General features: G+C 50.0%; 1 protein-coding gene across 1 annotated transcript in view; it reads right to left on the reverse strand.

Moving 5' to 3' along the window:
• Nucleotides 1-14,000, reverse strand: part of ASTN2 (astrotactin 2) — a 336,891-nt gene that overhangs the window by 135,167 nt on the left and 187,724 nt on the right. The window contains exons 12-13 of the mRNA XM_030286868.4: nt 5,702-5,868; nt 2,249-2,437 (exon numbers count right to left, since the gene is read on the reverse strand). Coding sequence (XP_030142728.2) covers nt 2,249-2,437; nt 5,702-5,868 — 356 coding nt within the window. The remainder of the gene's footprint in view (nt 1-2,248; nt 2,438-5,701; nt 5,869-14,000) is intronic.

Here is a 14,000-nt window from a genome sequence, read left to right on the forward strand (position 1 = left end):
TTAAAAGAACTACCTTATATTTACAAAGGAAACATATAATTGTCATTACAAAACCAGAAAACAAAACGACAACTATTAATCCCTTCGTTATACAAAACCCATCACAATGTAAAGAAAAAAACTCATCTCAATAGAGAACAAAAATAAAATTATATTTTTTGTTAGTCACAAAAGCACTCACTACCCTAAAATTAACTTAGAAAACAAACAACCTAATATAAGTTAACCAGTAATCCCTAAAAAAAACAAACCAAAAATTAAGTACTCTCAAAAAATTAGTAAAAACAATTACAAAAAAAGCCACATTAACACAACAAACAATTCATAGAATTCTCCAGTGTTCAGCACTCACAAAAAAACCTCTAATTCTGAAATCAATTCTAATTCTGGGACTAAAGAGACTGAAACCCCTGTGTGTGACAGCAGGTTGTACAAAGAACTTGGCTGTCACTGCACAGCTCCTCTCTGGGAAAAGCTTCTCCCGCTGCACAGGGTAGGGGTGGAGTGGTGCCAGCAGGGCAGGAGTGGTGCCAGCCCTGGCAGGGAGGACCAACAGCCCTTTTTTAACCACAAAACCCATCCCTCCCCCCAGGGAGTGCTTTCTGCCCCTGGAAGGTACCATCCTAACACCTCAGGTGTGTGACAAGCACATTTCTCTCCCTCTCAGGGTTTTTCATAGAGGTGCACAGAGAAATGAAAGAGAAAACAATTTTTATTTCTGCTCCTTGTTTTTCCCATGTGGAATGTGTTTGGAGAATTGTTTACCTGGGGTGATTGCTTGGTTGGATTCTGGTGAGGATTGTTTGAGCCTTATGGCCAATCCAACCCACCTGGGGCTGGGCTCTCAGAGAGGGTCACGAGTTGTGTTAGAGATAGAGAAAGTAGTATGGAGTTTTAGTATCCTCCTTTTATATAGTATATTAATGTATTTTAGCATAGTTATAATAAAGAAATAATTCAGCATTCTGAATTGAGTCAGACATCGATATTTCTTCCCATTGGGTTCTCCTGCATTTACAATAATGGTGTTTTATTCCAAGGGCAACCTGGCAGGAACTGCTCCTGGTCCAGCTCAGGACTGCCCAAAGCTGCCATGCCCAGGGTGCCCTCAGAGGGGAAGACCTGAAGAAGCCACGTGCCCCAGGATAAACTCATCAGCCCCACAGACAATCCTTGTGTGCCTTCCAGATGGAATTCAGCACTGAGAAAAGGGGATACATTTGCTACTCAGAAGCAACAAGGCATCCCTTAGAGCCACCAGCTCATGGAAAACTTCATCTCTGCAGCCCTGGCTCTGCTCTGATGATTCCACTGACAATTCTAACATGAGGGAGAGAAAGCAAAGAGGAGTCTGCTGGGAAAATTGCCTTTGTGCCCTGTCAGTTCCCACTCCCAGCAAAAGCTTTTGCTGATGCAGCTTGTGATGCCTCTGTCATCAAGAGAGCAGAAGGCCAGAGCTGAGCTTGAATCCACAGCCGGGGAAGGTTTTGTGTGGGCAGCAGGGATGAGGACCCATAGCTCCAGCTAAAATCAGAGGCAGCAATGAGGTGCTGGTGCCTGCAGAGGAAATAATCAGGTGCTGGGCAGGCAGAGCTGTGCCTGGGTGTGGTGTGGGCTGCATCCTCTCCTGACTCTGATCAGTGCTGCTGCTTCGGAACTCACAGAGCCACCCTGGCTTACACCTAATCAAAACACAGCTGCATTCAGAAGACCTGAAGGAAAATAACTAAATAACTCACCTGCCAGCCCTGAATTCAGCAAGCTCTCCTCTGTGAGCCCTGCAAGGTGAAGGCATGTACCTTCAGCTCATTTACATTATTTATCATGCTATATCCACAGCTCCTCTCAGCAATGTGATGGGGGCACTGAATAAAACCAGCTGGCACGGGCTGCAAACACAGCAAAGGAAATGCTCCTTCACACTGCACACAACCAAACAACTCCTTGCTGCAGGATATCATGGAGATGGAAGACATCAGTGTTTGGGAAGAGATGAGACAATTCTCCTGAGACAGGCCCACAGAGCACAGCTGGATGTGTTTCACCCTGACAAGACACAGACCAGCCCAGGGCGTCCTGTCCTGCTGCCAGAGGGAACAATGAGCAGGCAGGAAAGCCACGGGTGCTTTTATCCTCTTGCTCTCTTCCCCTCACGAGCAAATCAGAGATGCTGGCTCTGTCCCACTGGACCTCAGCCCCAGCTCACCAGCCTGATATTCCCAAAACTAGGAGCAGAACCAGGACATACCTGAAGGTCATCTGGAACACCTGCCCTTGGTTGATGTGCTGGCTCCTGTTGTTGTAGCCGTGCAGCATCTCCCCAAAAAGGGTGTCATTGAACTTGGCCTCCGACTTGAGGCACTTGGGGCCCTCGCAGATGTCAGACAGCATCAGGCAGGACTTCCCATCCGGGGCCAGCTTGTACTCCTCCACACACCTGTGGGGCAGCACGGGAGATGAGCCAGGCACAGAGCACCCCACGAGCCCAGCCAAGCACCACCAACACCTGCAGCTGTTGTTTGGACACCTGAGGGGTCCCAGAGCCCAAATCCCCTGCCCTGGCTGGGTTGGGTGACCAGTGAATGGGGGCTTGGTTCCCCTCCCTCCTGCAGCAGTGTGGCCCATCTGCCTGCAGTGAGGCTGGCTGGGGTTGGAGCACCCAGGTCTGAGGGACGGTGGCCCTGCCCATGGCAGGGGAGTGGAATAAGAGGAGCTTTCAGGTCCCTTCCAACCTAAACTATTCCATAATTCCATGCTGTCCTGCCTGGAGCTGTGCTGGAGAGCAGAGCTGAGCCCACTGTGTGCCTGCTGCTCGGGTACAAACATTTCTCACACCACAGCAAAGCAAAATCAAGCCCCTGCCCCTTCTTCCACCTAAAAATACCGTCCTGCAAGGAAGCAGCTCCAGCCTGGCTGCTCCTCTGCTATTTGATCCCACTTTCAAGCCAATTCTGGGTAAAATTCACATGTTCATCTTCAATTGACAGGAAGAGAAACTGAGGCAAGCAGCAGGGATGTGATTTAACTGCAGACACTGGAGACCTTGGTGGAATCTTTTATAAATGTGCCATCCTGCCTCTCCTCCCCTTCCACCAGCCTTTTTGTCAGTTCCCACCATACTGGGAATCCTCTGTTCCCTCCCTGCTCCTTCCTCCCCACAGCCCCAGTGCTTAACACCAACCCCACCTCTACCCAGGCTTGCTTCCCTCTCCCTTTCCTCTACTGCATTTTACTGCAAGCAGAACTCCCACTTGTCTGTCACACTTTTCCTTGCCTGCTCCCAAAGCGCAGCTCAGCCTTGAAAAGGGATTATGAAAAAAAAAAAAAGAAAAAAAAAAAAAAAGGAAAGAGTTTCTGTCCTTGAGGATGCAGGCTGAAATGCAGATTTGTGTGGGTGGAGACCATGGAATGTCCCAAGATTTTCTAGACCCTCCCCACAAAGGATACTGATGCCCACATGAATTTCTAACCCCTTCTTCAGGCACAGAGAAGAAAACGTGCTCTGTTTTGGTGATTCGGTCACTCTGTGCTGCTAAACAATAATAAAAAAGGTAGTGGGGTGGAAAATAAAAAAACAAAGCAGCAAAAATGGGATAAATAAACTGGCACAGGCAGAGCTCCCTGGGCTGCTCTTCCCAGGGACCAGCCAGCAGTTGGAGCTGCGTGAGGTCTTTGCTGCACCTTCAGGCATCGGGATTGACGGATGCTCCTCGGAGTTACTGCTAGAAATTCACTTCCCTCCTTGCTTGTGGGCATTTTCTTTCCAAAAGGGCTTTTTTCCCTCTTCTTCATCCTAATCTGTCACCCTGGGACGTGGCTCCTGAGTGTGCTGAGAGGGTGAACCAGCCGTGGGGCTGGGGCAGGCGATGGATGGCTGCAGCTGTGCAGCATAAAGCCAGATAATCACTGAGCTCCTTTTAGAGCACACTGCAGACAGGGAGATCTTCCTGAGAGAAAATGCTAAATGGTGTAGGATTATAAAATCCTGGCCAAAATCAGAGATGAGACTCTATTTTTAAGGGAGGAACAGGGGAGGGGGAAAAAAAAAAGTAAATTTTAAAAGTAGTATTTTTTAAACAAATCCTACACCTTCCCCTCCAACACACAATGTACAATTTTTGGGTCCCTTCACAGTGAGTCACAGATCACACTGTACTGTCACACCGTGGGGGAGAGAAGGAAGGTGCATCTGCTCACACTGCTCCTCACACTTCCCTCAGGAACACCAGGTGCCTCTATTCCCTGCTGGAAGTCAGCTCCATCCACAGCCTTTTTCTTGGACACCCAGCTCCAGGCTGGGTTGGGATGGGTGGCACAGGAGGTGGCAGGGATGGAGATGAGGTGCATGAAAATCATGTGGTAATTCCCACAGGAGTTACTGGAACATCGTGGAAAAGACAAGAATTTTTGATTATAGGTAAAGACAGAAGCAGTATTTTGAGGCTTGTAATTTATCCATCCCTTGTTTTAGCAAATTGTAATGAAGAACTGTTTTAGCTCAGGCTTTGCACCCACCATTGGTAATTCCCAAGAATACTTCAATGGCCAAGGCTGTGGCTTTACCAGCACCCACACCAGAGCAAGTCATGCCAATACAAGATCAGCAAGTGTCATTTGAACATGCAGATACGGAAACTGCTGTTCCTTGGATAAAGGACATTGGCTGTGATCAAACACAGATAACCTGCAGCTTGATGTATAGCTACAAAACAATAATTACAGGAAGGGGTTGCTCATTGAGGAGCCTTGGAGGGGACTGACTGTGGAAGAGGTTTTACAGTGACTCCTGTGAGCCAGAGAGAAGTGTGATAAGAGGCTCCATGGAAGAATTTTCTACCAAGGTCATTGACATAGAAACCAAGAAAGAAAGAAGAATAAATAAGAGAAACCTGCTACTGCCTGTTCCAATGAGCACTTCGCATTTCCTGACCAATGAGTAAAGTGTAAGTTATGAGTTTGTAAGAATGTAAAAAAGCATGCATGCTAGAATAAAAACAGTTTGAAGCCTTCTGCAAATGGAGTGTGTTGTTTTGTATTGTGTGGGAATCCAGAGCTTCCCTCTGGCTGCCCTGGCAGGTCTGGGACCCTGGCAGGGGTCAGGAACCCCCCTGGACAGAGCCCCCAGAGACACTGGCTGTGATCTCTGTCCATGGAAAAGAGTTTTCAATCTTACAGGATGAATTACAAGCTCTGAGTGTTTGATATAAGTAATAATTAAGTGTGGCACAGGTGCAAAAGTAAAATTTTAGGATTCTAGATGAGGGGTCCAAAGGGGACAAGATCGAGGAAATTGGGTGTGCCTTGTCCTTTTTATCCTTCTTCATGCCCTCCATGTTTCACTGTGGTGTTGGCATTTTTCTGTTGGTTCAGGCTGGGGACACACTGTCCAACGTAGGTGACAGATATTGGCACGTTATTGTAAATCCAGCACAGGTAGTTTCTGGTATTTAATGTTTGTAACATCCCACTGAGGGCAGAGCCCCACACGCTGCCCTGCAGGACAGAGCTGCGGCAGGGCAGCAGAACATGTTAGAGATAAACAGAATAAACAACCTTGAAACCAGCACAGACCAATTATGGCTTCTGCTTTGGCAGCGGGGCAGAAAGACAGAGACTTTCTACAATCTCGGGATCATCAATACCTCAGATTTGGACATTATTGTGCTGTCTCAACCCCCACGGCTGAGCAGAGGGGACTCACCCACAGAACATGAAGATGGTGCTGGAGGAGGGGTCGTGGGGCAGGGGCAGGGTCTGCTGCAGGCACAGCTGCTCGCAGCCGCCGTTGAAGCCGTCGGAGCAGTCGATCCCTTTGGAGTAGTCGTAGCAACCGGTGCCATCCTTCATGGGCCGCAGCTCCTCGGGGCACTGCAGCGACACAGGACATGGAAACGTCACCTGGGTGTCCTCCCCCACCCACCCTGCAGCCCCTGTGCCTCTCGGGCTGTCCCAGAGCCAGAGCTGCTGGACTCCTTTTCCAGCTGAAGGAGATGAGTTTGTCCTGGGAGATGGATGGGGTAGCCCTGCATCACCTCGCACAGGTGTAAGGGTCACGGATCTGGTCTGCTGGCAATGCCTCCTCCCTCATCCTCCCTCTGGAAGAGGGTGAAATCCTTGGGGAGCAAAACTACACGGCAATAAAGCCGCAAGCCAGTGTGGGGTAAAACTTCACAACCCTCTGTGTTTGCTCTCTGTTCCTCCAAAGTGCAGAAAAATCCAGTGCAACCCAGAAATAAACACCTCAGCTCCTGGGATTGACACAGAGAACCATCTCAGTGCTTAGGAATGACCTAGAAATCCATCTCAACCCATGCCAGGCAGGTCAGCAAGCATGGCCTTGGCATCATGCCCAAAAGGATCTTGATGCCTGCTGTGGGCAGGACCAGCTCGTGGCAGAAGCAGGACTGGGGGCAGCCAGGATGGCAGCCCAGGCTCATCAGTTTTCCACACCTGATGGAACCATGGCTCTAATTTTTAATTCCAGTTCTTCCCCAGCTTGTTATCCTTGCCCCAAAAGATAAAAGCCAGCAGATGGCAAATGTTGTCAATAAATTGTCACCCAGATTAAAGCACACTTCCACTTTGGTTATTTATTCTTTTTCACCAGACATGCACACCAACAAAAACAAAAAGGCCAGTCCTTGAAAAAATAAATAAATCTGGTCTGGGAGCAGCTCACAATTAAAAATGCATTATGGAATTTCTTGAAGATGAGTTAGACTGGAGATGGCCCAGGTAGTCATGAAGGCAGTTTATAAATGGCCTTTGTCAAGCAGAAGAAAGGTTATAAAACCACTACACTTCGTGCTTAAAAAAGAAAATCAATTTTCCATGTGAGCAAAATGCTGTACATATTAATAAAAGTTCAGGAGACCCTGGACCCTGTGTTCACTGACACCAGCAGGGTCCTGATGGGAGATGGGCTGCTGAGCCTCGCTCACTCTTGGCTACTTAGGAAGCAAACAGGGACAGCAGAAAGGGGCTTTAGGGACTCCTGGCTCCCTCTGAGCCATCACAGAATTACAGAATGTTTGGGTTGGAAGAGAGCTCTCAAGACCATTCAGTTCCAACCCTACTGCCATGGGCAGGGACACCTCCCACTGTCCCAGGCTGCTCCCAGCCCTGTCCAGCCTGGCCTTGGGCACTGCCAGGGATCCAGGGGCAGCCACAGCTGCTCTGGGCACCCTGTGCCAGGGCGTGCCCATCCTCACAGGGAAGAATTTCATCCTAACATCTGATCTAAACCTCCCTTCCTTCAGTTTAAAACCATCACACTTGTCCTACCCTGCTAGAACATGTTCATCCCCATCTTTGTCTCCACCTCCCAGAAACTCTGTGCCGCTTCCCTACAGCAGCAGCATCCAAACTGCTTCTGCCCCACCTGCAGCACCTGGGATGTGCTGATCTCTGTGCCAGTTGTCCCTCAGATCCCTGACAGCCTCCTGTGCCCTCAGCTCTGAATCTCACACACCTCAGCACCATCCCTGCGGACACTGGGTGGGGCGAGAAGGGAAGGCACGAGGCTTTTCCATCCAAAGGATCCTGGCAGCCAAGGGCTCTGGAATAGGATGCTGTCCATCCTTGCAGAGCAGGCAGGGTGCCAAAGACACAGCTCTGGAATTAGCAGCAGGAAGCAGCAGCAGATTTGGGAGCAGGAGCCTTCCCAGATGCATACACAGAACAATGAAGGAGGAGAGGACACCGAGAGCAATCTGTGCCCAGAGCTGCCTGGGAAGCAGCACCAGGATGAGAGCATTTGTGAATCTGCAGATACAGCTCTTATCTCCTCCCTGTCTGCTGTACGAGCAGAGCTGTGCAAATTGGCAGAGAGGATCTCCCTGGAGGACACGGGGAGGTCTGGCTGCAAACAGCATCTCTGCCTCACAGCTCTGCCACCGCCCCTCTGCTGCTCTCCCCACATCCACGGGGACAGGGGAGGGCAGGGCTCTGCTCAAGGATCTCCTGAGGGATCTTCCAGGGTGCTGAAGGCAACTGGATGGGACTGTAAGGCAGCAGGAGCTGCAGGACCACAGCCAGAAGATCAGCCAAGGCTTTTCAGTGCTGTCACTCGGAATTCTTGCCTTGGCACAGATCCACGTGCTGAGCTCAGCACCTTCTCCAGCCCACAGAGGAAGAAGATGGTTCTTTCCCTGTGACTGGGTTAGTGGGTCAGCAAAGCTCTCCCTCCCTTCGTCCTACTCTGCTTGAGGCCACCCTTGGGATATTCCTCCAGTTTTGGCTCTTAACCACCAGGAAACGTGTTTCCTTTCAGTTCATAATTATGCATCCTAATAGTCATTAATTACAGCAGGCAAATAGCTCAGCACAGCATTTGCAAAAGAAAGCGCTCCTGTCTCTCCACATCCATCCCTGCTCAGAGCAGAGCTGGCTCTCCAGCACGGAGCTCTCCAGGGACAGAAAGCTTTGGGAGCCAACATGAAACCTCGGCACGTGTCCCTGCCCAGGAGAGCCAGGGGAATCAGCAAACTTGGCAATTAATACTGGCCAGGCAACACCAGCCTCTCCATGGAGGGTTTTGCAGGGATGAATAGGTGGATGAAGCACTTACTGAACACAATAAATCACAGAATGGTTTGGGTGGGAGAGGACCTTAAAAATCAGCTCAACTCCCCTGCCATGGGCAGGGATGCCTCCCACTATCCCAGGCTGCTCCAAGCCCTCTCCAACCTGGCCTTGGATACTGCCTGGGGCAGCCACAGCTTCTCTGGGCTTATAAATCTTTGTAACACACCTCCCTGCCCCTGGAGCAGAGGATTTCCTATCGGGATGCCCGACTGATAGATCAGTCTGGGGGAAAACTGAAGTCCATTTGAGTGCAGCTATGTTCTTGCCCACAGGAGTCAGAAATGGCCATGGAAGAAGCCACTTTGTGCTAATCCTGACTCCCTGATGGATCAGCTTGGGCTTCTGGATGAGCTTGGGAAGCCAGCAGTCACCCTGTGTACACTGTGCTTTTATAAGAGAACAGATCTGCTCTTGCTGACATTGATTTGCCTGGCTTGGGCAGCAGAGAACCAATAATTACGGTGAGTTTTAATCAATGCCCCATCAATTTAGGTGCAGTTCAATTTGCAATCTGCCTTGGCGGTGACACAGGACGGGGGGCTCTGTTGGAAAATGATTACAAAATCAATAAGTAACTCGGTCAATAACTCTGTCTGGGCGAGCACAGGTGGCACGTCCCACCCTAGGGGAGGAAAGCTGGTGCCCCAACAGGTCCTGGGCAAACACCTCTGCACACCCCTCATCCACACATGGATTTATTGAGCCAGGAAGCAAAGGGATCCCACACACTGTTACCCAGAGATTCAAAAGAAAAAGCTGTTTGTGGTTTACCACGTTAGACTCATATTGCATGCGTTCACTTCCAATTCCCAGCCCATCCCTAATCCGTGGAGCTGACCAGGAAATATAGCTCAGAGCTTGGGAAAAGGTGCTTAATCCATGCTATGGAGAGGAAAGGGAGACCTAGAGGGAGACTCCAGCTCATGGTCTGCTCAAAATCCAAGGAGAAGCTGTTACTATACAAATATAATTCCACATTCTTGCAAATCCGCTCCATCTATGCAGAAGCGAACTGATTTCTCTGTGCTGACAGACAACCCTGAAAATTGCTCTTGACATTGGAAAAGAAAACTTTCTTTTCTTGTTCTGTGTTATCACTGATAAAACAGGTCCTGAAGGCTAAACATGACCCTCAGCTCCAGCCCTCAGACCCTGCTGCTGCTGCCAAGGGCTCTGAGGAGAAGGAGCCACCAGCAGCTCCATGTGGTTTGGCTGATGGCACAGTTGGACACCAGCCCATCCCCTCCCATCCCGGAGCACACAGGTCCTTATTCCTGTGATTGCAGTCAGCACATGAATTTTGAGTACTCACAGGGAATGGATGTGCTGAATAGGAAGTGCTATTTTTATCTGTTGTTTTGCAAAACAGGCTTTTTTCTCTTTTAAATGACATCTCCAAAGTGACACGGAGTGGCAGATTTGGCAGGCCCTGGGAACACACCAGATCCAGCCTCACTGATACACAGGGGCTGTGGTTTGGAACAAAATGGGACACCTGTGCCCACTGCTGTCACCCCAGCACAGTGTGTGGCACCCTGTGGCCTCCTGCCACCAGCACTGGGCACAGCTCCTCTGCCCAGCAGCACCCCCAGGGCAAACACAACGGGAGGAGGATCATCTTTGGAGGAAGGCACACAAGCACACACCAAAACCTGTGTGAGGTTGTGCCTTAGGAAAATAAACAAGTCCCTGCTCATGTAAAGTGAAAAAGGAGCCTTTGCTCACTTTCTCGTTTGCAAAGCTCGTTAGCACAAGATGGGTGAGGGGTCACTGGAAGGCAAATCATTACTGACACGGATCCCCAGGTGGGAGCACATCCGCTCTCCTCCCTCCGAGCTGCCTGCCAGAGCTGCTCAGCTCAGCTCCTCTCCTCCATTATTAAGTTTAAAAAACCAGAATACTTTATTAAGTGTTTCTGTAGAGAGTAAACTGCCCTTTTTGTTATTCCACTCTGTTTTCTCAACAACAGCCTTCTAGTCAGAGCCTTCAGCGTCAGGTGCTGGAGGTGATGCTCTGGGTACAGACGAGTTTGAATCCCCCCAGCTGTTAAAACCAGAGGGAAGCTGCCACCAAACCGCACTCCCAGTGCTGCTCCAGGCACCATTCTCATGCCTGGGTACCTCCAGAAGTGGTCCCAGGACCCCAGGCTGCATCCCTAGCACTGCTGGCCTGAGGCAGCACAATCAGCTGGTGGCTCAATGCTGCAGAGCACCAGTGACCATTTCCAAAGGCACTAATGACCCCCCTTTGTGCCGAGTCCTCACCGAGGAACCTCCTCAGTGGGAGACAAAAGCCTTAATCCAGACACTGCTAAGGTGCAAGCAAGTGCCAGCATTTTAATGAGCTCCTGTCTGTGCACTGGCATGTGTTTATTTGCTTGTTGGAGCTCAGAAATGATACAAATGCACTAAACCTCTCTGTGTCCATATATATATATATATATATATATACATGGACAATTTTAGCTTATTCTGCCTTGTTTTCTTGACTCAGAAGGCCCCTGGTGAGCAAAGCTCCTCAGCAGCAGCAGGACAGAGCCTGGCTGTATGCAGCTCAGACTCTGTGTGTGAGATTTATCCCCCCTCTACCAATATTTTGATAAAACAGGACCAAAGTGCTGGTTGCTAAAAGGCTCTCCACGAGCCCCCTCAGGGCAGGGCTGTCCCCACCAACCCCAGCTGTGGCAGAGCCCTTCCTGACACCCTGCTGAGGGGGGAAAATCCTTCCCAGAGGAGAGCATTACAACCATTTTCTGAAATAACAGTCATTATCTTCCCACTCTTTCTCCCCCTCCCTCCTTTTCCCCTGCTTCCTTTTCCCTTTAAAGATCATCAATCATTATTTTAGCCTCAAAAAATCAAATCCATCTGTCTTGCAGGCTCCCAAGAGCATGCTGCTTGTGCTTCTCAGCCTGGTCCCTCTGTGAAAGTGGGATGGGGAATCCTCGGGGGAGATGAGGCAGCATCTCCTCACCTCTGCCACCACCAAGTGAAGCTTCCCAGGCAGGTCTCTCTGTGTCTGTGTTCCCTCGGTTCCAAGAGGGAGGGATCTGTTTCAAGCAGCTGGTGGGATGCCTTGCACACAGGAAGAAATGTTCCTGGAGCAAGGAAACCTGCTGCCCTTCCAGAAGTCACCACCAGCCCGTTTTGGGGTGTGCTGGTGTCTCCTGCCTGTCAGGCCACCCCCAGTCACAGCAGAAGCTGGCACCTCCAGAAACCTTCAGAGAAACAGAAATTCAACCCCTGCCCCACCTGACTCACCCATCAGGGTGCAGCCCAGCCACAACACTACTACAGCACAAATCCTACATCCCAAACCAACCCAAAGCCCCAAGCCAGCTGTGATCACAGCACACGAAGCACCCCAGGCTGGTGAGGAGCAGAGGGGCACTGGCCAAGCCCTCAAGGAACGCTGCTGAAGAAGCCACTAGAGGAGAAAACAGGGCTTTTAGCACCCAAACCACTCCTTCCCTGTGCAGGCAGAGACTTCCAGCTCACCTTGGTGCTTCCTGAGCTATTCCCCTTGCTTTTAAACCTTGCCCACGAGATGCAAACCCCCTCTGAAAGAACAGGCAGGCGGGTGGTTTGCTCCCACCCACCGCCAGCCCTGACCCCAACAGCCTCCATCTCTTTCCTCCTCAAATCCCATTTTCAGCACGGGTATTTACCTGGATTAATGAGATAAAATCCAAAACCACAGGTTCCTTGGAGGGGGGTTTGCTGCTGAGCTCAGGGGGCTTCTGCTTCCAACCACAATGTACAAAAGGAGTCAGCTCCTGCTCCAGGGAGCCAGTGAGACTTTAAAGGGATTAGGGGAGACTGGTTTCCTCATCTCCCCCCACCCTGGTGTGTGCATCTCTCCCATAATTAGCTAGGTGCCTCTCAAGGCAGGGATGGGGAAGTTTTTATTTTCCAATGAACAACTGTCTGTCAGAAAAATGCAGATTTGATGAAGCTTAAGTGCTTTGTGGGACTCATCAATTACATCTCAAAACTCATTGGGAAATTAGGAGAGCATTTAATTTTGACAAGGTTGAAATGTTTTGGTTTCCATCACCTAATTTTGTTTTTATTTCAGGCTGTACACTGGGATAAGGCAATATAAAACAAAGCTCCAGATGATAATGGTGGAATTAAACATTTCCCTCTCCTTTATAGAAGGGAAATGTTTTGAACCAAAGTATCTTGGAATTTTCATGTATGTAAGGCATTTCTGCACAGCACTTTGGGTTGGGCTGAAACTCCCAATCATCCCATTTCCCCCCAGGAAAAAATGTTCTCAGCATCACCCACATAATTTCAAAGCATCTCTCCATGGTCCCTAAGCCACCTCCAAGTGGCTTCCCTAAATGTCTCCCATGCAAAACCATGGCACTTGTGCTGGAAGGAGGAGACAAAAGCAGTAGCCACTGCTCTTCTCCTTCATTTCCATTCCCTTTTTGTCCCCCAAACAGTCACACTCCTAAATTAAGCCATTTCTCTGCCACACTCTGCAGCAGTGAGGAACAGCCCCTCATTCTGAGGTGGGAGAGAACAAGGGAATGATTAGCCCCAAACCAGCTGTGCTAAGGTTTATATGCTGTGTGGACCACTCCAACTCCTTCTGTGTCTAAAGTGGCCAGGACCAACACCACACCAGTGTCACCACAGGCCACAGCTTCACTGAGGGATTCTCTGGTAGATGTTGTCCCTCCTGCATCCTGCTGAGCCAAATTCCCTGCTTTGTGATGGGCTGATCCCACCATGGCAGGGAGGAGCAGCTCGGGTCATTCATGTAGGGTAACAGCACTGTTTTCTTGCTCAGACTAGAAATAAATCTCTGCCAGAGGTGCCTGAGCCCGTGAGGATGAGCAGGGTTTAATGTCTGTACAGAACAGCAGCACCCAGTGCCCAGGCTGGGCAAGGCTCTGCCAACACCTCTGCCAAGGTGGGATGGCTCCTGGAGCACAGCCCTGCTTCAGCCCTTCCACATCCACATCCTTGGCTCCTGTAGCATTCTCAGGTGACTTAAGGAACTAACTCACCAACCCCTGCAGGCACACAGATGCTGCAGAACCATCAGCCCACAGCACCTGCCCCCCTGCTGCACTCAGGCTCTCACACCTTAAACAAACAAGGGATTAATTCTGCCTTCCTCACCCCCAGTGAGGCAGCTCATGCCCTTCTGCTTCTCCAGGTGGTCCTCACAGTGAGGAGTCCCCATCCTGGGAGGCACCATGGGGCTCAGACACCTGGACCTGCTGCTGCCTCCTCCCGCAGTGATGCTGAGGATGCCAAAATGCACTGGAAGAGAACAGAGCACCTCCTTGCCCAGCTCATGTGCTGAGACCAAAGCTCCCAATCCTTTGGGGGAAAAAAAAAAAACAAACCAAACCAAACAAACAAACAAATTAAAAAAACCCAAAAAAAAAACCC

This window comes from Taeniopygia guttata, chromosome 17 (genome assembly GCF_048771995.1).
Source record: "Taeniopygia guttata chromosome 17, bTaeGut7.mat, whole genome shotgun sequence".
NCBI classification, from domain to species: domain Eukaryota; kingdom Metazoa; phylum Chordata; class Aves; order Passeriformes; family Estrildidae; genus Taeniopygia; species Taeniopygia guttata.